This window comes from Drosophila innubila (genome assembly GCF_004354385.1).
Source record: "Drosophila innubila isolate TH190305 chromosome 2L unlocalized genomic scaffold, UK_Dinn_1.0 5_B_2L, whole genome shotgun sequence".
Lineage (NCBI taxonomy): Eukaryota > Metazoa > Arthropoda > Insecta > Diptera > Drosophilidae > Drosophila > Drosophila innubila.
In genome coordinates, this window is record NW_022995373.1 from 6,147,875 (window position 1) to 6,172,015 (window position 24,141).

General features: G+C 40.4%; 6 protein-coding genes across 7 annotated transcripts; 2 read left to right on the forward strand and 4 right to left on the reverse strand.

Annotated features, from left to right (window-relative positions):
* Positions 1-567: 567 nt before the first annotated feature.
* LOC117782715 (malate dehydrogenase, mitochondrial) lies at positions 568-3,292 on the reverse strand. Its single transcript, XM_034619744.1, has 4 exons — positions 3,129-3,292; positions 2,734-2,941; positions 1,432-1,628; positions 568-1,374 (listed from the first exon to the last, which is right to left on the reverse strand). Exons 1-4 carry the CDS (start codon positions 3,192-3,194, stop codon positions 835-837), a joined length of 1,011 nt encoding a protein of 336 aa, XP_034475635.1. The 5' UTR covers positions 3,195-3,292; the 3' UTR covers positions 568-834.
* Positions 3,293-3,429: 137 nt separating this feature from the next.
* LOC117782714 (ralA-binding protein 1) lies at positions 3,430-5,925 on the reverse strand. Of its 2 annotated transcripts, none has more exons than XM_034619742.1 (4): positions 5,719-5,925; positions 5,513-5,651; positions 4,558-5,451; positions 3,430-4,345 (listed from the first exon to the last, which is right to left on the reverse strand). In XM_034619742.1, exons 1-4 carry the CDS (start codon positions 5,813-5,815, stop codon positions 3,535-3,537), a joined length of 1,941 nt encoding a protein of 646 aa, XP_034475633.1. In that variant the 5' UTR covers positions 5,816-5,925; the 3' UTR covers positions 3,430-3,534. The 2 variants fall into 2 exon arrangements, with proteins under 2 accessions (XP_034475633.1, XP_034475634.1); XM_034619743.1 differs by having other exon boundaries at positions 3,535-4,345; positions 4,558-5,448.
* Positions 5,926-6,076: 151 nt separating this feature from the next.
* Positions 6,077-7,022, forward strand: LOC117782717 (COMM domain-containing protein 2). Its single transcript, XM_034619747.1, has one exon. The coding sequence runs from the start codon at positions 6,246-6,248 to the stop codon at positions 6,939-6,941; it is 696 nt and encodes a 231-aa protein (XP_034475638.1). The 5' UTR covers positions 6,077-6,245; the 3' UTR covers positions 6,942-7,022.
* LOC117782716 (ribosome production factor 2 homolog) lies at positions 6,955-8,203 on the reverse strand. Its single transcript, XM_034619745.1, has 3 exons — positions 8,098-8,203; positions 7,818-8,033; positions 6,955-7,755 (listed from the first exon to the last, which is right to left on the reverse strand). The coding sequence occupies exons 1-3, from the start codon at positions 8,115-8,117 to the stop codon at positions 7,050-7,052; spliced, it is 942 nt and encodes a 313-aa protein (XP_034475636.1). The 5' UTR covers positions 8,118-8,203; the 3' UTR covers positions 6,955-7,049.
* Positions 8,204-10,646: 2,443 nt separating this feature from the next.
* LOC117782543 (transcription termination factor 5, mitochondrial) lies at positions 10,647-12,654 on the forward strand. Its single transcript, XM_034619567.1, has 4 exons — positions 10,647-10,904; positions 10,967-11,951; positions 12,019-12,243; positions 12,306-12,654. Exons 1-4 carry the CDS (start codon positions 10,733-10,735, stop codon positions 12,592-12,594), a joined length of 1,671 nt encoding a protein of 556 aa, XP_034475458.1. The 5' UTR covers positions 10,647-10,732; the 3' UTR covers positions 12,595-12,654.
* A 436-nt stretch (positions 12,655-13,090) lies between these two features.
* On the reverse strand, positions 13,091-14,470 carry LOC117782548 (putative tRNA (cytidine(32)/guanosine(34)-2'-O)-methyltransferase 2). Its single transcript, XM_034619570.1, has 3 exons — positions 14,204-14,470; positions 13,485-14,140; positions 13,091-13,371 (listed from the first exon to the last, which is right to left on the reverse strand). Exons 1-3 carry the CDS (start codon positions 14,322-14,324, stop codon positions 13,183-13,185), a joined length of 966 nt encoding a protein of 321 aa, XP_034475461.1. The 5' UTR covers positions 14,325-14,470; the 3' UTR covers positions 13,091-13,182.
* Positions 14,471-24,141: the final 9,671 nt, after the last annotated feature.

Sequence of the window (24,141 nt, forward strand, 5' to 3'; positions counted from 1 at the left end):
ACTTTTACTCATGTCACTCATAAATATACATACACAACATTTTTATGTTCAATGTACATATATGAAAATATGAATATGCATACAAGAAATACCAAAATATGTACGCACTAGGCACAGTCTGTGCATATGAACGAGCATAGGCCAGAAGGAGGCGAAGGTGGACGAAGAGGGTCGGCGTATGACATGCGGGCAAGTTTTTCAATTGATCTTAACGAAGCTTAATTGCTTGCGCGAGTATTGGTGTGTACATGAGCGTCAGGAAAATACACACACAAGCTGAACAAGCCCCATGACTGTGTGTCGCATACACTTTAAAAGAAAAGTTAGTTTAAAATGAATAAAAGTTTGTTATGCAGTTGACAGAGCAGATTAGCATTTTGCACTGTGCACTCAGCGGGAGACAGTAGGCCAAAAGACCCAATACCTTCGAAAATTACTTTAAAACTCGATAACACCTAATCGGGATCGAATTATCATCTTTACGTAATTCCCATTTTTTAAAACACTCAAATATATAATAAACTTCTTTCTGGAACACATTTTAGCTGAATTAATTTATAGCAATTGTAATTTTCAATCACTTTATTCGTACTAAGTTGGTAATTTATTTAGGTTTTAAGTATCAACTGGTTCCATTATTAAAATGGATGGTATTATCTTTGGAAATACGAATATTGTACACTTTTCAACTTAAAACGAGTGAATTTTTCTAAGTAAACAACCAATTCTTTCTCATATGTTGGATGTAATGAAATCTAGATGATGTCTAATGATGGAAACAGTTTGGGGGTTGATTGATTGACTGGCTAGTGAATAGCTGGGATATAATTCAGCCTAAGCGTTGGCAAAGTCAATGCCCTTCTGGATGTTCTTCTTCAGCTCGGGAATTGCTGCCTCCAACAGCTTCTTCTCGTAGTCGTTGAGCTTGGGCAGACCCAAGTTCTCCTGCAGACCATTCTTACCCAACACCAGGGGAGTGGAGAAGAATGTCGCCTCAGTGATGTTTGACTGGACGTAGGAGCACTCGATGACGTTCTTCTCACCGTTCAGACCCTTGAGCAGGGAACCAGCGAAACGGGCGCCTGCATAGGCCATCGATAAGGTGGCGGAACCAGCGCCAGCCTTAGCCTTAACCACCTCAGTGCCGGCTTCCTGAATACGCACTGTCAGCTTCTCAATGGCATCCTGGTTGCCCTTGAACAGAGGCTGGCTCTGCGACAGCACAGGCAGAATGGTGACACCAGAGTGGCCACCAATGACGGGGATCTGCACGCTCTGGGGATCAACACCGAGGGCATGACCAATGAAGGCACGGGCACGCACCACATCCAAAGTGGATACGCCAAACAGACGCTTGGGATCATATACACCAGCCTATAAAATGGAAATTAGTTAATGTCACTATACGAATTGTTGTTTAATAATGTTTACCTTCTTCAGGATTTCGGCAGCAATGGGCACACAGGTGTTTACTGGATTCGTGATGATGGCCACCAGAGCCTTGGGGCAGTTCTTGGCAATGGATTTGGAAATGTCGCGAATGATGCCAGCGTTGACATTGAACAGATCATCGCGAGTCATGCCAGGCTTACGTGGCACTCCGGCGGGGATGACAACGACATCGGCACCTATGCAAGAAACATTCAAATCAAATTAATTATAATTACTGACTAAATGAATCCGAATTTCATTATACACATTAAAAATTTTACAAAAATGGTAACATTTGTTTGCCAGAATGTATGTAAAAGGCAGAAGGAGGCTTGGCAGACTCTATAAAGTATATATATTCTTGATCAGGATCAACAGCCGAGTCGACAGCCATGTCCGTCTGTCTGTCCGTCCGACCGTCTGCCCGTCTAGGAAAAATTTTTTTGGTCACAATATACATCTGAGCTGGTATTAAACAACCTGACCCAATTTGGTACAAATCGATCCACTATAGCTGCCATAGGAACGATAGGTCAAAAATATAGGTTTAGTATAAAAAACTTCCTGACTTTTTGAGATATCTCAACCATTCTGACACAATATACATTTCGGCTGGTATTATGCATCCTGACCGAAGTTGGTTCAAGTCGATCCACTATATCATATAGCTGCCGTAGAGACGCTCAGTCGAACATCAAGTTTTCATAAATATTTTTGTTGTTTATTTTTTTAATATCTGAACCAAACTGATAGAATATGCATTTAAGTTGGTTTTGTACAAACTGGCCGAAGTTGATCAAAATAGGTCCACTATATTATATAGTTGTCATAGGAGACCGATCGTTCGAAAATCAACTGTTAGTATAGAGTACCTGGACACAGGGTATCTTACTCTCGAGCGTGCTCGACTGTAGCCGCACCTCACCCCCCTTGTTTCCTTGTCCCCTTGTTTAATATTAAATGCATAAAACTTTATGACAACTATATTTGACTTTTCAATCATAAAAGACTTTGATCTTTTGTATTATGCTCCTGAAGGTAGCTACTTGCTGATAAGACTCCCTGCACTGATTACAAGTTATCAGTACTCATAGATAACAATTAACTTCTCTTAATCTTATCAGCACACATGCGTACACCTAAGCAGGTACATTTCTTTATTGTATTACAGAATATTCCCTAACCATTATGCAAATTAAATGCATAACTTGATTGTTTGACTCAAAGTTTTGTAATTTTCCATTAGATAGTAAGAACCTAACCTCACTCACACATTACCCCCACCCTGCACCCTCCACTTACCCTTGAGCGAATCTCCCATTTGTTCGGCGCCCATGAATCCGGCAGTCTTGCTCTTGGTGTCGATGTGAGACAAATCGGCTGCCACGCCGGGAGTGTGCACAATATCGTACAGAGCCAGATCCGTAACCAAGGGATTCTGCTTGAGCAGCAGCGACAACGGCTGGCCAATTCCGCCGGAGGCGCCGCATACGGTCACCTTGTAGTTGTTCTGTCACAAAAATAAATACATTTATGTCATTAGAATCAGCATAGAAATAATGAATTATCTGTAATGCACTTTGCATTTTGGTTGTGATAAGAATGCAGTGAATGCTCTATCATTTTTTTTGTCATTACGTAAACTTTGGCAGTCTGAGCGAAAAATAAAATATGTTTTTTTTATGTTTCCAACTTACCTGTTGGCCAACGGAAAAGCTGCGCACGCCCTGCAGCGCCAATTGTTTGGTCACTTGCTTAAACATTGTTTGTTTTTAGTGTTTTTAATAAATTGTTTAAAAAATGAATACGCTAAACAATAAGCAGCTGCGCAGCTTGCAAAATCCCAATAGCTATTTGCAAAAAGCTTTCGGCTACCGGACGCAAGGTTAAATGTGGCGCTGTTGTTGTTGTTGTAGTTGAGCTTTAACATCTGACGCGCACACAACGGTGCTGCCAACTTATTTGCAGATGTCAACATGTCGAAAAGCGTGCCAATGCTTTCGTTTGAAATGAAGCTTTATCATGTATTTGCATTTCTTTCTCTGTTTTTGTTTTTGTTTTTTGTTCGTTTGACATATAGATATTTAGTAAAATGTGAATAATTTAAAACTGCTGCATACGAAGCTCCACCTGAAGCGCAATGCAAGCACGCCGTTCTTCCTTAAGCTCCATGCCCAGCATTTGCTTTTTGTGCTCCAGCAGCGCATTCTCCCGCGTATAGTGCTCAATAACACGCTCATAATCACCCTCTCCAGACAACTGCTCCTGACTGCTGGTCGCATCAGCTTGTGGCTTTAGCATTTCCTGCTCACATAACTGTTTCAAGCGAAAGACTTCATTGCGCTCGGCAAGAATGCGAGTCTTGAGTTCATTTTGCCAGCTTATCAACTCGTCATATTCAATTTGCAGCCGAAGCAGCTCATCCCGTTGTGGATTCGATTTGGGCAGCAATAGATAGCCCGTCTGCTTGTCGGTGGTGTACTCAATCGTTGCTGCATTTGGAGATACAGATACGCTAGGCTCTTCAGGAGGATCTTCGGTGGCGACAATGTGCGAAGACGCAGGCTTGGAGTCGGTGGTATCCTCGCTAACATTATCTTCTGGTACTGTTGGTGCTGGTACTGTTGGTGCTGCTGCTGCTACTGGTGGCACAGAAGGTTGCGCAGTTGCACTGCTGTCCCCCTCATCTATGGACTTCTCCTGCTTCTTTTCACAGCTTCGCAGTTTCCGTTTCAACTGTGTGATAATACGTTGCACCTCCCAGAGTTGCTCCTCTCGCTTCTTGGTGATGAATCCCGCATTCATTTCGCTGTGTATTTGAGCCAAAAGACTGTCCTGCTTGCGCAGCTCAGTTTGTATGTCCTCGGGCTTGTCCGGCAACCCAGGACTGCTGGATGTAAGTGGTGGCACATATCTGCAAGAGAAAGCCAACATTTAATATCAGATTACATATTTAGTTAGTATTCATGGCTGCCTGAACAAAAAGCTGACAATTCGCTGGAAGCGTTTACGTTTACGCGGCACCAAACTCATGGTATCAACAAACTGCTGCAGAGATCTATCTAGATAACTGCGGACAGATCCACAATGCGGTGCTTTAATCTAATCTGCTTGGTATTTACTTACTTTATCAGCTTGACGTCTGGAAAGAGATTCGTGCAGTGGCACAAGAGTGCGACCATTAAACGGTGAGACATCTGCAGAGTTGGACTGAGCAACATGGCCAGAGATTGGGCATTGAGTTTATTGTATCGCTCCTGCTGGATGACTGCGTCAAAGTGTAGCATCATCCAAGCCAAGAGGGTGCGATTACACTTGGGCAGCTGGTCCAGCAGTTGCTGCAGCTCCGCTTGCTGCTCGGTGACCTTGGGATGCGATGCCACCTCCTCGAAACGTGCCACCAAATCCGTGGTTAGCACCGGCTCTGGCAACTCAAGGAAGAACAATTTGATCAGACTGCAGGCGGTGGGAATGTTGAGCTCGTCCACAGACGCATCATATTCGCGATTGTTGTACAATCCCTTGTAGTGCATGAGACGCGTCTTGATGGGCTCCACTTTGTAGATTTGCTCAGCCTTGAGCGATTGCTCCTGCTGCAGGTAATCGATGCAGTCGCGCACAACCAGCGGAAGATCGACGCCGTCATGGCACCGTGATCGTTCTGTGGCCAGACTGACGGAGACGCCAAAGATTGGATAGCCCAGAGCCAGGACTTCTTCGACGCCGCCAGTGTCCTCTTGTTGTGTTTGTTTACTCTTCTTATCCTTTTTGTCTTTCTTCTCTGACTTTTCCTTTTTGTCCTTCTCTTTGCGCTCTTTGTCCTTCTTTTTGTGCTCCTTCTCATCATGTTGACGGTCCTTGTCTTTATCTTTATCCCTTTCCTTGTCTTTTATTTTGTGAGCTGTCTCTTCGTCAGGTACCTTTTGCTCCTTTTCCTTGTCGCGCGACTTCTCACGCTTCTCCTTGCTCTTGGAGCTTGTGAACTTGAAGGTCTTGGATTTCTTGGACTTCGATGGGCTTCTAATTAAGCAAGGCATCAGCTTAGGGAGTTATCAGAGGGTCGGTAAATATGTGTACTTACTTAGTGTCCAGCTCCTCTTCGGGTGAACTTTCACCTTCTAAAGCAGCATATCCGCGATCCTTTCCCTTTTCTTTCTTGTCCTTGCGACGTCCAATAAGCAGATCCTTCTTGCCGTGCTTGTCGTGATCGCCTTCGCTAACTAATCAAGCAACAAATATTGATTTTCCTGTTGCGCTTTATATTGTCCCGCCTACGCATTTACTTACAGTCACTCTCCTCCTTGCTCTTTTTGGACTTGGCATCGGCTGCTTCGGATGCATATAAGCCGGGAAACTCCTTTTCCTCTGGACTATCGAAATCCATACTGTTGTGGTAACTTGCTTTAATAAATAACTAATATTAATTAATGTGTTTACGCCCCGCAATCAATAAACAAAGCAAAAAAGCTGGCAAGCAATCGACTATCGATTGCCCAAATGTATAATTTCGATTGTTTTTAAATCGATATTAATGCAAATTAGTACGCAGCTTAATTTTATTTATTGTTTTCTATAAATAACACAATAAATGATATGCTGCGTGTAAATGTAACAAACATATGCCAATACAACATCAATTTATTAAAATTGATATGATTTAAAAATATTAATTTGCATGTGAGCTGCATACTATTCTGCAAAATAAATTTGCAAACAGAATACTTGAGAGCGACGATTTGTTTACGTTTTGTATGAAGATCTAACTTCTGTGCTACTAATAAAATCCATCAAAAGTGGGTGTTGAATATATAAAGATGTCTTCGCCGCGCTTGAGTCAGGAGGAACGAGATCATCTGGTGTTGCTTCAACGTCCGGCAAGCGAAGTCGTTGAACTCTGCAAGTCGGCGTTTGATTATCTGGTGAACGGACCCAACTTGGATCGCTATGATTTGCTGGCCAAGAAGTACACAGGCGATGTGAACAGCGAAGCTGTGAAGAAAGCTGTGGAGGCGTTGATATCACTGCTCATCCATGTAACCACTCACACGCAAACCAACGGCGGCCCAGCAAATATCCGCCAGATATTTCCTGATCTGAGCGATGAAGTGCTTGAGGTTCTGGAACAGTTTGTAAGCAGCAAGCGCAACTTTGTGGAGGGCTCCATTAAGTCTGCCAACATACGCGCCTATCGCCTAATCAATCTCGACTGGCGGCTGGAGGTACGCACAGCGTCTCGATGTCTGCTGAACCAATCAAACGTGGTGATAACAATGAAGTTGTACCTGCACACGGAGCCAAAGAGCGAAAACCGCGAGTTGCTGGAGATCGACACATCTGATCGCAGCGAAAGGGAACTTGGTGCCATGCATGAGGATCAGCGACGACATCGCAAGGATCTGTTGGTGCAAACGGATGTCAGCAGTTTGGTGCACTTAATCAAATCCCTGGAGGATGCCTTGGTAGAGTCCAAGACACGTCGCATTAAGAACATTGTTGATGCAATACATTAGAAACAAAATACTAGTTGCTAAGTCAAGATCTTAACTATATTTTAAGCTGGACCAATTTATTACAACTACAACTAACTAGAATTCTATAAAGCCAATTCGGCTTGGGTCTTATTCCGCTGCCAAAGCCTCTGCTGCAGCCGCCCTTAAAGCCACCTTCTTTTTCTGGCGGTCGGTGCGTTTCTCCTCCGGTGACTTTTTGAGCGCCTTGACGCGACGCGTCTGTATGGAGCTCGTCTGCTGCTTGCCCATATGGACACGACCCTTGGTATTGCCCAGGGCATCCGTGCTGACGTTCTTCTTCTTGGTTACCTTCAGCTGCTTGGGCTGCTTTCTGGACAGCTTGTATAGATCTTCAGAAGCAATCTTGGTGCGACGAATGGAGAAATCAGCTGATGGTCCAATTTCCTCCAGCTCTATGCGTGGTGTCTTCTGACCAGATTTCTTCAGTAAGATTTTGTACGAGCGCATCAGTACACTCATATCGTTGGTCACCGTGAAGCTCAGCACATGCTCAATGCCCTGTAGGCGTATGGAGTCGACCTTCTCGCGATGAAACATGTCGATAAACAGATTCCGCAGGCGACGCAGCTCCTCTGTTTGGGCCCACTTCGGTCCATTGAAGACCAGGCAGGGCTTGACGCAGGAGCCAATCTTCTCGTTCTTGAATTCGGCAATAGCTTTATAGCGCTTTATTCCCAGCTCAAACATGTCAAGGACTTCGTTCTCGAAGATGCGGCCAATGAGAATGTTATCAGGGCGTTTTTTGGACGTGGAGCCGAAGGTGAAGAGGGCCGTATCGTTTTTCATTGTCAAGCTAAAAGAAAACAGAATCAATTTAACCGGCAAATTAGTGGAAATTTATAAGGAGTTACTTACAATTCCAAGGAAGAGGGATCATCAAAGGGTGTAATATCGTTTTTGCGATGCAAGACTTTAACTAGAGGCTTCTTCAGCTGGTTCAGATCCTTCATGCACTGTTTCACATTGCCACCGCACTTGCGTCCGTCCACAAACAACATGCTGCGTGCTGCCTCAATGAGCTGCGGCTCACGAGCCAACAACACTTTCTTTCCTTTGCGGGTCTTCGGTTTCCTGAATATGATAGGTGAGAAATGAATTATTATGTTATACCACTCACTGTTGATTTATAACTTACCTAATCCGTAAAAGCGACATTTTGAAGTTATTTATTAAATAATCTTAATAATTTTAAATGTTCAAAACGCACGTGTAGCGTCGCCGACAGAGCTGCAAAACTATTAATGGCACTATCGATATATCGAATATTATGTTTTATTGTACACATCGATGGTTCAGCTAACCAGAAAAAATCGATACTTCTTGGCATTCCCTCTAATTTTAAATTATGGCATGAAATTTCTTTTAAGAGCAAAGTCGATGTTTCAAATATATATTTTTTAAATTAAATTTAATCTTTTTTAAATTAATAATTTAATTATAAGCTTATTACATAAATTTAAGTTGTGCGCCATGCTTCGATTCTATTACATTTATATCAGCTTGTGCTTATCGTGTAAGTCGATTGTGCCAGCTAGAGTTGTTCATCGTAGTTCAATTGATAGATTTAGTTCAGTAGACCAATTTTTAATGAACGAACTAGTCTTACTTACTGGCGCCATGTTGCTTATTTTAAATTTAGGTATTGCAAATATCGAAATGCCATAACTTTGCAATAAATTAATAATTTTAAGAAAATTTGAAATTCGAAATTACATTAAATTAAGGTAAACATTTTAGTGTTGGTTTGAAGCTATTTATAACAAGGGGAGATAAGTTACAAATTTATTTCTAAAAAAAAATATTAAGAAATTCTGCAAGAATTTAAAAAGTTCTAGCTTAAAAATTAAGAAATTGTCAAAAAAAAAAGGTAAAAAATTTAAAGTTACCAATTTCGACATTTGAATCAAAATTGTAAATTTTGCCAGATCGGTGAATTTAACAAGGTGCCAGCCTTTCGATTGGGTGGCAGCATTTTGGCCAGGTGGCAATGTTGTGGATAGAAAAGCGTTTTGCAGAAGAAATATTTTCGCTTTTTGTTAAGTGTAATAAACAATTATGAAAGATGAATAAGTCATTCTAATCAGTTTTTTAGTTGCTTTTGTAAAACGATCATTGATACCGCTTGATTTGTTCAATTGAGATGATTTCACACTCGTTCCTTGACAGTAAAATTTAAAGTTCTTAACTAGGAACTAAATCAAATGTTTTTAATTCTTAGATTTAATTCTTAGACTCTTATCGTAATGAATGAATGCCCTTTGGAATCATTATGAGCACCTGTAGGCCAAGTTGGTCAATATTTCTCATAGTGATAAAATTTACTGAGCAGCAACCGAAACTAGTGAACTTTCTCAGATTCTGATAAGCGGCAGAAGCTAGCGTTTCCTGACGATCCAAGTCTTGAGGCACGTTGTGGCACTTCCGGTTTTTGACCGTTAAAAACGGCCAGATATGAGACAACTATTACAAAGAAATGAAGTAGAAAAAAAAAATTAATAATGCAAAAAAAAAAGGCGAAGCACCAAAAACCAATCACCAAAAACACAACGATGAAAGGTTTTAGTGTTTTTTTACGTGAAAAAACTTTTAAACCCCTAAAAGCTAGCTAAATTGTCATCAGTGCATTAATATGGATTTTAAAGAAAATTTCAGAGTTTATTAAAAAGACAAGTGGAAAAGGCAACAGTCTAAACTTAAATTCGCTTAAAATTTTATATGAGTGGGGTATATAGAAATCTGTGTGCCAAATTTGGTTACTCTATCTCTTATAGTCTCTGAGATCATACGGACGGACAAACAGACAGACGGACAGACACACATGACTATATCGACTCGACTGTTGATGCTGATCAAGAATATATGTACTTCATAGGGTCGGAGGTGCCTCCTTCTCCCTGTTACATACATTCCAACGAACACAATTTTATTATTATTTTTATTTTTTAGATAACGGGTGCAAAAATTTTTTTATCATTAGGAGGGTATCCCAATATCCTACAATAAAACCCCTAAACGAGGTAAAAGTCTAGTGACGAAAGCAATTTCTAGCCCCAAAATTTCTGATATCCAATTTTGTGACGAACAAAATTCAGTTTAATCTAAAGATTTTAAATAAAAATATAAATAAAAACAAAAAAACGAAAATTGGCATTCGGCACTGTAGAGGTTTTTTTGTGGGTATGGAGAGTTTCCTGCATTCCAAGAATTGGTAATTAATTAATTATAATTATTAATTAATTATGTCAGCTAAGGGCTATGGGAATTGAAGCTTGGGCACGAAAATAGGTTAAAAGACGAAGAAGAAAATGGAGCTGTTGATTGCAGCTTTAGCAATGTTAATAAATAGTTTTATTATAATTAAAATATTCTGCAAGTAAACTATTATTAAAGAGTCCAAGACAATCATATTCACACTCATGTCTATTTGTGGCTTTGCGCTTTTTTTAAATTCAAATCAAAATTAAACTAGTGTGCAAAAAGGATCATTCCTGAATATGATTAAGATTTGCTTAACTCAAATCGAAACGAAATCTAAATCTGTATCAGGAATACCCCTACTAAACAAAATATATTAGGATTCAAGTCAAGTGACCTACAAGCAGGGATTTAGTTTGTTTGTTCACTTTAGGAGTTAGTTCAGTAGATCTAATATAAGTTCTCCTTGGCTCGAACTAGTTAATGCAACCCTAGTGCCAGCTGTTGGGATCAAACTGTTGCATATTGTTTTTCTTCGAGTATGTGAATTAAAAAGTATTTGTATATTCACAAATATGTTGCGAAATGGAAAAATTCAATCGCAACTTTTGGTTCAATTTACTCGAAGACTGGCATCAAGTAAACAACCAAGCAGAAAACAGGAAAATGAAAAGTCTACAAAGTCCACCGGTTTGGAACTGCCCCCGGAAGAGTCTTTGAATCCCAGCTACTTGGCGCGAACGTTAGGTGAGCCATAATTGCAGCTACAATAAATATAAAGCTAATACAATATATGCATATCGCTTTAGGCAGTAACTATCGCACTTGGGTTGTGGCTCTCGAAAAACATCCAGAGCTGAAAACGGTCAAGCGAAAGGATTTGCTCAGTTCATACGATACATTGAAATCATTGAAGTATACCGTAGATGACATTGTTGCGAAGCCAATGATCATTTACTATGGCGCCTCCACACTTTCCAATCGACATAGTGTGCTCATCGAATGTGGATTCCAAAACATCTCCATTCAGACATTGTTCAAGTACGTAACCGTGATTAACAAGCCCATAGATATGCTCAAAGCACACAGTCTAATACCGTACGATGTGAATGTGCCTCAGCGTTTGATTGAATGCTTCACGGATGTGCATCTGGCCGACAATTGTCATGTATCAGCTAACACTGGCGAGGGTATCACCCTAAAGGCGCTGCGTCAATCGCTGCTCAATTCGTATCTACAGGAGCGTCTGCAAATGGACGACACTGAGCTACAAAAAATGTGGCGCGTCTATTCGCGGGTACGCCATAAAAGTTTTCGCTCCGTGCAGGATAATATTGAATTGCTATCAAAAGTGTTCAAAATATCGGCTGAACGGCTGCGAAAGAATGCTTTCTTGTTGCACGCGGATGCGGACAACATGCGTCGCATTCTGAAGGAGATACCAACAATCAATGGTCTTGATATACGTGACATTGGCTATCGTCGTCCAAAGATCCTCATGTCCAATTGTGATGGCCTTAAGCAAACGCTGCAGCATGTGCGTTCCTTTGGCATCACCGAGGATGCAGTTCTGCGCTGCCTCGAAGTGCTTACTCTTGGACCAGACACCGTATTGGAGCGACTTCGCGACATCAATGAAATCGAGCAGTTTCAGGTCTTGGGCAGTAATCCGCGCATTCTGCGGCTGGTGCACTATCAAAACAAAGCTCGCATTCGTCTGGACTACCTAAATCAGCTAAAGGTGCGCTGTGCCTCGTTACACATACTCTCCTGCGGATCGGACGCCTTTGCCAAGTAAGAAAAATTGCGGAGTCATTTAAGGCATCATTATAACTCACACTACCTTCTATAACTCTTGTAGATTTGCACGTGATGGCTCAGATCGCACCAAAGGTCGGGACATTGTCGTGTATCTGGGTAACATTTTCCAAAAAGATGAGCAGCTACTGCGCAATCTATTGTCACGTCATCCTAACTGGTGTCATATCCCCGTGCTGCATGTCAAGCAATGTCTGGAATTCTTGCAGAGCAAGAAATTTGGTCCTGATGATATCTTTCAGAATATTCACCTGCTGCTGTATCCAATGTGAGTGGGAATGGCGATTTTCGAAAATAATTCATTTGATCCTTTCCTTTTTTATATTGTAGCAAACGTATTGAGGAGAAATTGTTACTGCTACAGGTCACTGAGGCTTTGGAGGAGTTGCAGCTTCCTGTTGCCGATATGCACGCTCTGAGCAACAATGAGATTTTAACGCTCATCTTATACCTTATCGAATCAGAGTTTCACTTCACAGGCGATGGCATTTGGACGGAGCAACATACGCATCACGTGGAGAATTTCAATAACCTGCTGCCCGACTTTCCCGAAAGTCTTAACAAAGTGTATAAATACGGTGTCAAGCCATCGGATAAGTCGACCATGCTCCACTTATGAAGCATCAATTGCATTAGGCTCTTAATAAAGTTTATACTGTTGAAATTTCAAAACTTGAAAGACGCTTGCAAATTGTTTAATTCTATGACTGTACTCAAAAAGTAAGGCTACGCACGAATTATGAAAACGATAACTTTTATTTCTCCTAGGTAGGTTGGTATCCACTGTACGTCACATCTCTGCACTTCCTCATACCAAAATATTCATTATTAAAAAAAAAAAACAACAAAAAGTTAATTCTTAGATTTTCAGATTTCTTATTTATACGCCAGGCATTTAACCCGTGGATATTCAATAAACTTAAGAGTTCTGGAACACTGTATTGACACGATTGATGAGATACAATTAAAAAGGAAGAAAGTTATTCGGGATAAGGACTTTTCTGGCTCTTTCGAGCGCTGGCATAAGTAATTTTTTCGACCAGGGATTTCTTCGAAGAAAATTAATAGCTTTGCGAAAACAAACAAATATTTTTATAAACAAAATTACGTAACTGTTCGAACACAGTATAAAACAGTTAAAATTGCAATTTATTATTAGAAAATGAAAACACTCTTTTAATTTAACATAAATCGAACTAAATAATATTCATGGGTCAGGCTCCGTTTGGTCAGTATCAAATTCTATTTCCGTTTCTTGCGGAGGAGGCGGATCGTTGGCATGAGACACCTTATAACCTTTGTATTTAATGGACATGTTGCGTGTTTTTTCCACTACTTCCTGATAAGCCGCAGTCAGCGGTTTTTGTACCGCCTCGAGAGGTACATAGTCGTCGCCCTAGAATCAGATAAATCATTAACAATTATAGAATAAAATCAAGCAAGAACGTTTTAGTTAAATCGACGACTATGAGATACTCGTCACTGTATTATCAACGGGAGAATAGTTACCAGTTCGTAGGTGAAATCCGAATCATATTCACATTTGTGGCCAACGAAGGGAAGGTGCTCCACTGGACCACGTTCTTTTCCTGTGATATTTTTTAGCGCCGCTCCGGGAATGTTATACCATTCAGTAATAAGATTACAGGGCACATGATCCTTCGGCATGCAGAACTGACGACACACCACAAATGCTTCAATGCTTGAGTTCCGCGATGCGGATGGCTTGAAGACGCATGCATCTTTGAAGAAGCGTTTCAGCTGTCGGTATACATCGCTGGTGTTGGCAGCGCGATACACCTTGCCCATAAAGGTACCACCTTCTTCCAGAATGTAGGTGGCGATGCTAAGAGCCGATAACAGCAACTGCGCTTGCATGTAGGCATCCCAATCATGCATCCCTGTTACATCGGGTGCACCATCGCTGACCACCAGCTGTGCCTTTTGGCCACCAAAGAATTCAATTATTTCCTTTGCAGTAGACTCTTTGGTTATGTCGGCGCGCATCTGCTTCACACCATCAATGGGCGCCATACCCTGCATGTCAACTGCAATGATCTTTACTTTCTCCCGCTCCTCGGCCGTCTTTGGCTCATACATCTTCTTGGACAGAACCTGGGACCAACCGCCGGGTGCAGCACATAAATCCACGGCCCGTGTGACTCCTGTGTGAACGTGAACGCTTTTAAGTCATAAGAATAATTTAATTATTTTAAAAACATCATCACCCTCTAGCAAATTAAATGTTTCATCTGCTTGAAGGAGCTTGAAGGCACTCCTAGCCCTCCAGCCCTGCTCTTTTGCCAATCGATAAAATATATCACGTTTATCCTTTGAGGCCTTGCCCATTTTCTGTTTTTATTTATAATTTCTACTCTATAAAAATAGTTTTGATGTTTGATTGTTTGTTTTGTTTTGGTTCTACACATGCGTGATAGTAGAGCTGAAATTTTAAGTTCAATTTGCTGAGCAAGTTCACTCATTCATTTTTCGTGTCGTGAACTAAATGAGCCATTTAGTGCATTATGACTATGTAATAGAGCGCCATTTGATATTTTCGATATTTTGAGAGGGTAATATCGATACATAGTCTGTATGAATTAGAGATGGGCACAGGCAGTTTCGCACTTCGTGTCCCGCGGACTTCTTCGAAAAATCCACAAGCTTTCTGACTAAAAATTGATGACGAGCTTTATAACGTGTGAACCCGGGCCTCTAGACACTATTAACATGTTTATAATGTGACTTAACACCCATTTTATACCGCATCATTGTCGAAGGTGCGAAAAAATGATGCAAGTGTTTACATTGAAGTCGCATCATTCAGAACTGCTGTCAGTGACAAAAACAATTCGATACGTTAACAAAACAAAAGTTCCTGAAATGAAATAGATCCAAAATAAGCGAAAATCTCAAACGGTGCATTCGGTAATTACAATGGCTTTACCTATGTGCTAATGGAGCTCGAAAAGGAGGAATGAAATGTGCGCGAAAGGATTTAAGAACGCCTTAGGCCATTTGAAGGCACGGTTTCGGTGAATTGGATGGAGGCTTAAAAATGCTCCAATGAATGCAAACGCCATAATAAAAAGCATCTCCTTTTTGCTCAATTTCATCATTGCCAGAAATGACGTCAACCTCCTACATAAGGGAGTTCCCGCAGTTCTTATCAATTTCAGGAAACAGCTATGCTTGGATTTCACTGAGGGAGATCGCAAGAGTATGCGCAGCATTAACATTTTTTAAAATTGATTTTGGCAGGATGTACTCTTTATCCACGGCGCCTCAACTTCAAGCTATTTCTACCAGGCTCTCTGCAGGTCTAGTTCGTCCCCTTCAAATGCTCTAAAATCTCTGCCTGCGAAGTCGACGCTTGACTTTTTTGTTCAGTTTGTTGGGGACTCACTTGGTTTATTTTTAAAGAAATCTTTGAAATTTCCATACAAAATTCAAATTTGCATGGTTGTATTGTGCAATTAGTCACCACTTTGTCCGTTTACCAACACTACGTATGTAAGCGAATTTGGGTACCTAGTCTTAGCTGTTTTCCAACACTATATATAACGGAATCGTGCAGAAAGCTTTAATTTTGATAAAATGTCGTGCACAGGTTGTGATTTTACTGCGAGAGTTTTTTAGACTCAGGGAAAGTGAGTTGTTTGACTTCTTGCGGAGTCACAACGTAATACTTTGTGAAAAGATTTTCCCGAATTGTGGTGCGGTGTGCCGATTGGCTTCACGTGACGGAACGTCGTTTTCCTTCAGCTGCCGTGCGTACGTTACACAGCAAGCGGGAAGCAACAAGAAAAAGCTTGAAGTTCAGTGCTAACACTTTCTTCGCGGGATCGAGGATGAGCATCGATGATATCTGCTCATTCGTTGTTTGGGACGCTGTTCGCACGAAAAGCGAAACAGAAAACTTGCGAACAGAAATGCGATGGAGCCGTCATTTTTTTATAGACTTCAGGAGCTTCATGAGAGAAGTTTACATCGACTGGAGCATTTGTAATAGTCGTATTACTATCGGAGGCCCGGGAAAAATAGTAGAGATAGACGAGGCAAAGGTGGGCGAAAGAAAATATAACTGTGGACGACTGGTTGAAGGCCAGTGGAAGTGGAGGAATCGAGAGAGGAACTCGCGATTTCTTCATCCTTCCAGTTCAGAGTCGTGACAAGGAGACATTGCTCAACATAATTAAGAGGCACATTGCCGATGGGACTACCATCATATCCGACTGCTGGAAAGCATACAACTGTTTGGAAGATGAAGGATATAAACATCAAACAGTTAACCACTCCACAAAACATCGAGCGACTGTGGCGAGATATGCGAGGCGACATCCCCCGCTGTGGACGGAAGAAGACGGAAGAAAAGAATAGCGCGATTATTTTAAAATAAAAATCTTTCTTACGGCCTATATATTTTATTTCCTCATTGGAAGACAATGATGACGATTTTGACGCTGATGACGTAGATGCTGCAGATACCTAAGAAACCACCCTAGGAAGATGATGACGCAGAACCTGCAGATGCCTAAAAAGCCACATGCTTCGACCACGAAGGAGAGCAACTATATTTTAAAAAGAAATATGCGGTTCACTAATTTTAGTTTAGTTTATTTCAGTGAAGCCTATAAATCGCTGATGACCATGATGGCCAGCACCTAGTGGCCCTTTTCAGGGCCAGCAATTAGTGTGCAAGGAGATTAAATATTTTTCAATTTAAATTTAGGGCAACATTTAAACAGCAGTACAAAGTAGTGTTGGTAAACGGCTATAAATCGTGCACGTCAAAATTAGTAACTTAACCAGGTTTGGTTACAAAAGTAGTGCTGGTAAACGGACAAAGTAGTGACTAATTGCACAGTACAATTATGCAAAATTTAATTTTGTATGCAAATTTCAAAGACTTTTTAAAAACAAACTAAGTTAGTCCCCAATCAAATTTTTCTGCTAAATTCATCATAAATCACCCCCTATTTGTGTTTTTTTTTTTTTGAGATGAGTACCGTTTAATAAACAATAACCGAAAATTCTTATAATAAATAATTTAAATTATTATTACATGTATCACTGCGGACGGCAGTTCGCGTTAGTGACGAAAGCATCACGAAGGGTGCGAAAGGCGACTAACAATATATACAGCTAAGTTGGAAAATTTGCTACGACTGTCCGATCAGATCCAGTTATATACCAATCGAGTACGGGTTCTCCGACAGTAGAGTATGCTCGGCTGTAGCAACGCGAGCAAATCGAGCAGGGGGCGAAGCCCCCTAGTTTTTCCTTATAATAAAAGAAAATGTTATTTTTAAATATGAAATACGTTTAACAACTAAATTTATATATATTACTATTTGCCGGCATTAATGATAAAGTTACAATGTCAAAAGCAAAAGCAATTGCAAAAATTTCTGATATCCCACAAAGAAAACCTCTACACGAGGTAAAAGTCTTGTGACGAAAGCAATTTCTAGCCCCAAAATTTCTGATATCCAATTTTGTGACGAACAAAATTCAGTTTAATCTAAAAATTTTAAATAAAAATATAAATTATTAAAAAAAAGCGAAAATTGGCAGTTGGCACTGGGCAAAAAGTAATTTTTATGTAATTTTTATGAGCTCTTGTCTAATCTTCGCAGACAATCCCTGGAGCAGTATCTCGCCGAGGTGGAACCGGACGACCCTCAACACAATCTGTGGCGGATAATCAAATTTTTGAAAAGGCCCTCTCAACGCAAGGAACCTGTCTGGAACGCTAATGGTGCTTGGTGCCGCTCCGACAGCGAGAGAGCTAAAGCCTTCGCAGAACATCTGCACGAAGCCTTCTCCCCCTTCGCTAGATGCACACAACAAGAGGCTGACGAGACAGCCGATTTCCTGGACGTGCCCTGCCAGATGTCCCATCCCATTCCCGCAGTCGAGCCAGACGAACTAATTGGCGAAATCAGCAGACTCAAGGCATCTAAATCCCCAGGCTACGACGGTATTGATGTGCCAGTTATTAAAGCACTCCCGTCGAATTGAGTCCAGCTCCTCCTAAACATAACAAACAAATTTTTCCAGTTAGGACACTTTCCCACCCAGTGGAAATGTGCCGAGATCATACTGATCCCAAAACCTGGGCAGCCTGCAGCCAATCTAGCCTCATACAGGCCGATTAGTTTATTGGCGGTACTCTCCAAAGTAGTCGAGAGACTACTTTTGCGTAGAGTCCGCCCAATACTGGACGAGGCTGGTTTGATCCCCGATCACCAGTTTGGCTCCAGAGAATCTCATGGCACGCCAGAACAATGCCATAGGATCGTTGACAAAATACTGGAAGCATTCGAGGAAAAGATGTACTGCTCCGCAGTATTTCTGGACATAAAGCAAGCCTTCGACAAGGTATAGCACGCTGGACTCCGATACAAACTTAAAACTGCTCTGCCCGCCCCATATTACCTACTGATGAAGTCTTACCTGGAGCACAGAAGATTCTTCGTCAAGTGTGGAGTCCGAGCCGGAGTCCCGCAAAGAAGTGTACTGGGCCGAGTATTGTACACACTGTACACCGCCGATTTGCCCCTGATACCTGACCCCAGCCTACTAGCTGCCTCTGCTACGCTGCAATCCCAGCTCGACCTCACCAACGGCTGGCTAAGGGGATGGAACATCATGGTGAACCCCGACAAATCCGACTGCCCCTCAGTCACCCTAGACGGCTCATCAATCCCTAATAGCAACACCGCCAAGTACTTGGGTATCATCATGGACAGGAGGCTTACTTGGAAGCCACACCTGAACAACAAAAGGGCGCAGATGAGCTGGGAAGCTCATGGGGAAAAGATCCACACTCAGACTAAGGGTTAAACTCCAAATCTACAAAGCCATCATGAAGCCAATGTGGACCTATGGAATCCCCATCTAGGGCACCGCTAGCAACACTAATCTCAGGGAGATTCTAAAATTCCAAAGCAAAGCACTGAGGGTCCTATGAAACGCTAGCCTGCTCACGTCAGACGCAGAAATCCATAATGAGCTCGGAATCCCATGGGTGCACGATGAAGTGAAAAGGCTTAGCAAAAATCCCACCGTACGACTGGACCGGCACATCAACCCCCTTGCCATTAACTTGCTGGACAACAGCACCACCACCCGACGTCTGAAAAGGTTCCACCCACTGGACCTCCCTCACCGCTGAAGCAGAACATCTCTGTCCCTCCCCCACACCCCCACACCCCTCCACCAATCAAAATTGTCATTCTCTTAATGAAATTTAATATCAATACCCTAAATGTTATTTAAATGTCAATGTAATAAATTCAATTTGTTGATTGGCCAAATAGGACAGATTACAAATTAAAAAAACCTCTGATAAAAAAAAAAAACTAGACTTTCACCTCGTGTAGAGGTTTTCATTTGTGGCATATCAGAAATTTTTGCAATTGCTTTTGCTTTTTACATTGTAACTTTATCATTAATGCAGGCAAATAGTAAAATATAAAAATTTAGTTGTGGAACGTATTTCATATTTAAAAAAATGTTTTCTTTAATTATACAGAAAAACTAGGGGGCTCCGCCCTCTGCTCGCGTAGCTACAGTCAAGCATACTCTACTCTCGAAGACCCCGTACTCGTATAAAAAAAAATTTTTTTCAAACTAATACTTGGATTTTGCCCGATCGATCCTATGACATCTATATGATATAGTGGTTCAATTAGAACCAACTTTGGTCAGGATATATAAGTCTAACTTAAATGCATATTCTATTCGTTTGGTTCGATATCTCGTAAAACAAAAAAGTTTTTCATACTAAGACTTAATATTGGACCGATCGGTCCTATGACAGCTATATGATATAGTGGTCCGATTCGAACTAACTTTGGTCAGGATATATTAAACCAAGTTAAATGCATATTGTATCAGTTTGCTTGAGATATCTTAAAAAACCAAAAAGTTTTTCGTAATAAACGTGATTTTCGACCGATAGAAAAATGTAATAATTTACTTAACAGGTAATATCTTCCAAACCCCTTAACCAAAATTTATGTTTCCTATACCAAAAAATTGTACGTATTACAACATATTAAAATTTTATCGTTAAAGCCGTTTTGTCAGAAATCGCCAAAATGTAAGCTAAAAAACATTACATCACCTGTAAAATGTTAAATGAGTACTTTAGAAAAAAAGTTTAAAGGTACGCATAAAAGGCCTCAAACACACCTTTCCAATGATATATAGAGCATATCTGTAGCTAAAGCTAAAAGCCCTCAAACACACATTTCCAATGATATATAGAGCATATCTGTAGCTTCTATGGTTTGGAACTATTGAGGTTTCAATTTTACTGGGATTTAGCGTTTTCCCTCTAAACTAGCGGTTTTTTTTTTAAAAGTCGTAGAACAAACATTTCTAGATTTTCGAAAAGGAATAAATTCCCATCATTACATCTAAGCTTTATTAGCGCTGTGATACAAACAGACAAACAAACAAACTGACTTTTTATTTCATTTTAAGATGACCTTTAAAAATTTAAAATTAAGTTATCCTTTGAACCAGTTGTCGGATTTGGGTCATCGATCTGCGATCATATAAATTTTTCCCCTCTCACTTACACCCCCGTATGTCATGACCCAGGTTAATTAGAAAAAGTTTTAGCATGTCATTTTGTAAGTTAGGACTAAACTTTTCGATCAGTATATAACTCGATTTAATCGGACAGTCGAAGCAAATTTTCCAACTTAGCTGTATATATAGTTAGTCGCCTTTCTCACCCTTTGTGATGCTTTCGTCACTAACGCGAACTGCCGTCCGCAGTGATTTATTAATTAAATGTCTTACAGACTCTGTTAATCTAATATATTTGACACTTGGTAGCAGGATTCATGGGAGTGCCCGATTCACACTGAAACTTTTTGGCAAATTCATCAAAGTTGGAAAGCGGTCCAACTACTTGAAATTGACCAGAATCATGGTTACCCGTTCGACCTAATAGATGCGAATTTTTTGATTGAGCATCGCTGCAGAAAGCTTGGGCGTAGCTGATGAAAAAGAGCTGCGTGTTGGTATAGTTGAGTGTAGGCAGTGTAGGAAATTTGATGTATGTAAACTCATCATCCCGACAATCATTAATGTTGCCAACCGCATCGAACATTCATCCCGAACTGTCAAAGCCATGAATCAGCTCATGGCCAATTAACGAGGCCAATGCGCCAAACTTGATGTCATTGGGATAACTGGGGGCCCCAATAAATAAAAATTAGCTGTTGATGTATTTCAAAAATTTGGATGCAACCTTCACATTTAAACTGATAAAAAAGTATGAAATAAAATTTGTTTCCCTTTATTTTTGATGAAAAGAGGAGTTTTTCTTAACTTTTTTAGTTTAAAATAACAGTTATTAATGTTTCTAGGATGTCTCATTAAGAATATTGTATTATATTTGAGACTTTTCCATTCATAAAGTTAACTTTTATAGATTTGTTTATTATACCCGTTACTAAAAAAATAAGTAAAAGGGTATATTGTGTTCCTTGGAATGTATGTAACAGGGAGAAGGAGCCATCTCTGTCCCTGTAAAGTATATATACTTAATTCTTAATTAGCATTAACAGCCGAGTTGATATCGCCATGACCGTCCGTATAAACAAAAGGATCTCAGAGACTAAAGGAGATTGAGCAACCAAATTTGGCACACAGATTTCTATATACCCCGTGCAGATCAAGTTTGTTTCAAATTTAAGCCACGCCCTCTTCGCCCCGCTAATCGCGAAATACCACCACACCCACAGTTTTTAATATAATACGTTTTTTGGGGTAATTATATATTATTATTATCTATTATTCCACTGAATCGCATCAAGATCGGACGGCAGTTATGGCGTAATTTCTTTAAAGTATTTTTATATATATTGAAATAAGTAGCGGGTATCCTATGGTAAGGCTCCGACTATAGCCTTTTCGATTAGTTTTTAGCTTATAACGATTTCTCACCTGAAGCCTCATCGCTGCCAGCTTCTTAATAGCTCTCTCGCGGGTCCTGTTGCTAATCCGGTTTAAAGATCGATCGGACTGCAGTTGTTTAAAGGTTGATTTAAGCTTTCTCCAGATAAGTTTAACGGCAGAGGCGGTTGTTGTACCTAGGAGTAGGAGTAAGAGTAGGAGCATAGATACGCTGCATTCCATCAAGTGTTGTCTTTTTATAAATCTCATTTAGGGGAACGCCATCAAAAGTCCATTGGTAAGTTGCACTTCAAGGTCCAAGAGCTCTGAGGCCGTTTTTAGCGCCAATTTGGTCTCAACGCCTAAATAGGTGCGTAGTATTTTTGCCATATAATCACGATACTTTTTTCGATAAACTTCGGTGTGTCTATCTAGATACGTGCTTCGGGATTCAGGTGGAAATTTCTGATGAACAATATACGCCATTTTGACCTAATTGTCCTCCAGGTCATTTGATACCTATGTTCCTACGATAATCCGTAGTAAAAACTTATGGTTGCCGTAATGTTCAACCAGTCAAAGCTCGACTCATTCCAATTGTCTCCCTCCAGCACGGGCATTGAACCGAACTTTTTAATCAAAGACTTGAGTTAATTTTGATATTCTTTATCAATGCTTGTCACACGGGTGCAGGACTTGTAAAAGTTCCTTACCTGCTTGTCCTCTCGGGTGTCCCAAATCTTTATCCTCTTTGTTGATAAACGGTGAACTACTTCAATCAAACGATTAAGCAGTCCAGTTGACGCATGTTTTTTATTTGCCTCATAAATCCGTTTCCAATTACCGCAGGCAAATTCGTAGAAATTGTAACATGGATCGGCGTTTTCATTCATGAATCTTGATATTTCTTGATATTTGCCTTCGCATGCCGCATTATCTCATCAATATACCGACCACCATTTGAGCGTCAGAGATTAAATCAAGACCCCTACGCTGTTGAAATGCCCAGCCACTCTGACCAGCTACGAGCAGCGCCAATCCGTAAGTATACGCCGCAGAGAGTGACTCATTTGCTCAGGCATATCAAATTTTCAGATTTCACATTGTTACTTATTGAATTGACAAATTTTGACTAAACACAGAGTTCTCATCTTAGTTTTAGCGGCGATCAGCATTTTTTTGTGCTTCAGCTTTACTCCGTTGGGTAATCGCGATTGATTAACATTTGTACATTTTCATCACAGCACAAATAAATAAGGCCTGTTCCGAATTCCGAACGTTTTCAAAAAGTTAAAACGAACGTTTTACTATTTGCAGTTCCCAATTTCGACCGAAATGGACTTGTTATACCCGTTACTCAAAAAATAAGTAAAAGGGTATATTGTGATCGTTGGAAAGTATGTAACAGGGAGAAGGAGGCATCTCCGACCTTGTAAAGGATATATATTCTTTATCAGCATAAACAAAAAGATGTCAGAGACTATAAGAGCACTAAGCAAATAACCTGAAAGTGTCTCAGCTAAAAGCATGACGGGGCGTCCACTGGGTAATTTTTCGGTGGCCGAGTCGTCTGAGGGAAATTTTTTTTTGGTTTCAATTCAGTTGGCTGGCCGAGCTCGTTGCTGGCACAGCAAGCGAGACACAAAACATGCATGCTATGAAATACCCTTTAGCTTTAAAAAATTATTGTCTTTGATATTTTATAAAGAAAAACACCGTAAATCAATAATTTTGTAAATGTAGATAATAAAAAAAATTCGATGTGTTGTTTTAATAATTTTAAATATTTGTTTGTGCTTGAAATTTCTTCATTAAAAATTTTATTTGTACAGGGTATTAGAGCTTACATACAAATTTTAAAGGGAAGCAACTTATAAACAAAGCGATGTTGTCAAATCTCTCAGCAGCCCATACATATGCACAAACTTATTGTAAAATGCACGCAAACATAGAAATGAGCCTGCGCGCCCAAATACATCTCATATATTGTATTTAATAAAATAAAGCTTAAAATCACTTTTTTTTTTTGCTAAATGGCAGTAATATGGAACAGTGGCGTTTCAAACAACAAATAATAATAATACTAAGGAACAACATTATCAGAATATCTGGTTCAGTTTACAAGTTATTTATTAATTTCATAAAACTGCTCAAAATCCTTATAGTGTTTTGTTAGCGCGCAAGCAGCGCGTCGAAAAGTCATACAAAATGAGAATATTCATCTCTCGCTCTCTTTGCACATACG

What these genes read in the sequence shown, in the direction of transcription:
- LOC117782715 (XM_034619744.1), bottom strand. Translation starts at nt 3,194, where the DNA reads ATGTTTAAGCAAGTGACCAAACAATTGGCGCTGCAGGGCGTGCGCAGC. An exon ending in GCTTTTCCGTTGGCCAACAG is followed by an intron (nt 2,942 to 3,128) that starts GTAAGTTGGAAA and finishes TTTTTGTGACAG; the next exon opens with AACAACTACAAGGTGACCGT. An exon ending in AATGGGAGATTCGCTCAAGG is followed by an intron (nt 1,629 to 2,733) that starts GTAAGTGGAGGG and finishes TTTCTTGCATAG; the next exon opens with GTGCCGATGTCGTTGTCATC.
- LOC117782543 (XM_034619567.1), top strand. Translation starts at nt 10,733, where the DNA reads ATGTTGCGAAATGGAAAAATTCAATCGCAACTTTTGGTTCAATTTACT. An exon ending in GGATCGGACGCCTTTGCCAA is followed by an intron (nt 11,952 to 12,018) that starts GTAAGAAAAATT and finishes TAACTCTTGTAG; the next exon opens with ATTTGCACGTGATGGCTCAG. An exon ending in CACCTGCTGCTGTATCCAAT is followed by an intron (nt 12,244 to 12,305) that starts GTGAGTGGGAAT and finishes TTTATATTGTAG; the next exon opens with CAAACGTATTGAGGAGAAAT.
- LOC117782717 (XM_034619747.1), top strand. Translation starts at nt 6,246, where the DNA reads ATGTCTTCGCCGCGCTTGAGTCAGGAGGAACGAGATCATCTGGTGTTG.
- LOC117782716 (XM_034619745.1), bottom strand. Translation starts at nt 8,117, where the DNA reads ATGTCGCTTTTACGGATTAG. An exon ending in ATGTCGCTTTTACGGATTAG is followed by an intron (nt 8,034 to 8,097) that starts GTAAGTTATAAA and finishes TATCATATTCAG; the next exon opens with GAAACCGAAGACCCGCAAAG. An exon ending in GATCCCTCTTCCTTGGAATT is followed by an intron (nt 7,756 to 7,817) that starts GTAAGTAACTCC and finishes GTTTTCTTTTAG; the next exon opens with CTTGACAATGAAAAACGATA.
- LOC117782548 (XM_034619570.1), bottom strand. Translation starts at nt 14,324, where the DNA reads ATGGGCAAGGCCTCAAAGGATAAACGTGATATATTTTATCGATTGGCA. An exon ending in AACATTTAATTTGCTAGAGG is followed by an intron (nt 14,141 to 14,203) that starts GTGATGATGTTT and finishes ACGTTCACACAG; the next exon opens with GAGTCACACGGGCCGTGGAT. An exon ending in CGGATTTCACCTACGAACTG is followed by an intron (nt 13,372 to 13,484) that starts GTAACTATTCTC and finishes ATCTGATTCTAG; the next exon opens with GGCGACGACTATGTACCTCT.
- LOC117782714 (XM_034619742.1), bottom strand. Translation starts at nt 5,815, where the DNA reads ATGGATTTCGATAGTCCAGAGGAAAAGGAGTTTCCCGGCTTATATGCA. An exon ending in GAGCAAGGAGGAGAGTGACT is followed by an intron (nt 5,652 to 5,718) that starts GTAAGTAAATGC and finishes TTGCTTGATTAG; the next exon opens with TTAGCGAAGGCGATCACGAC. An exon ending in CCAGACGTCAAGCTGATAAA is followed by an intron (nt 4,346 to 4,557) that starts GTAAGTAAATAC and finishes TTTCTCTTGCAG; the next exon opens with ATATGTGCCACCACTTACAT.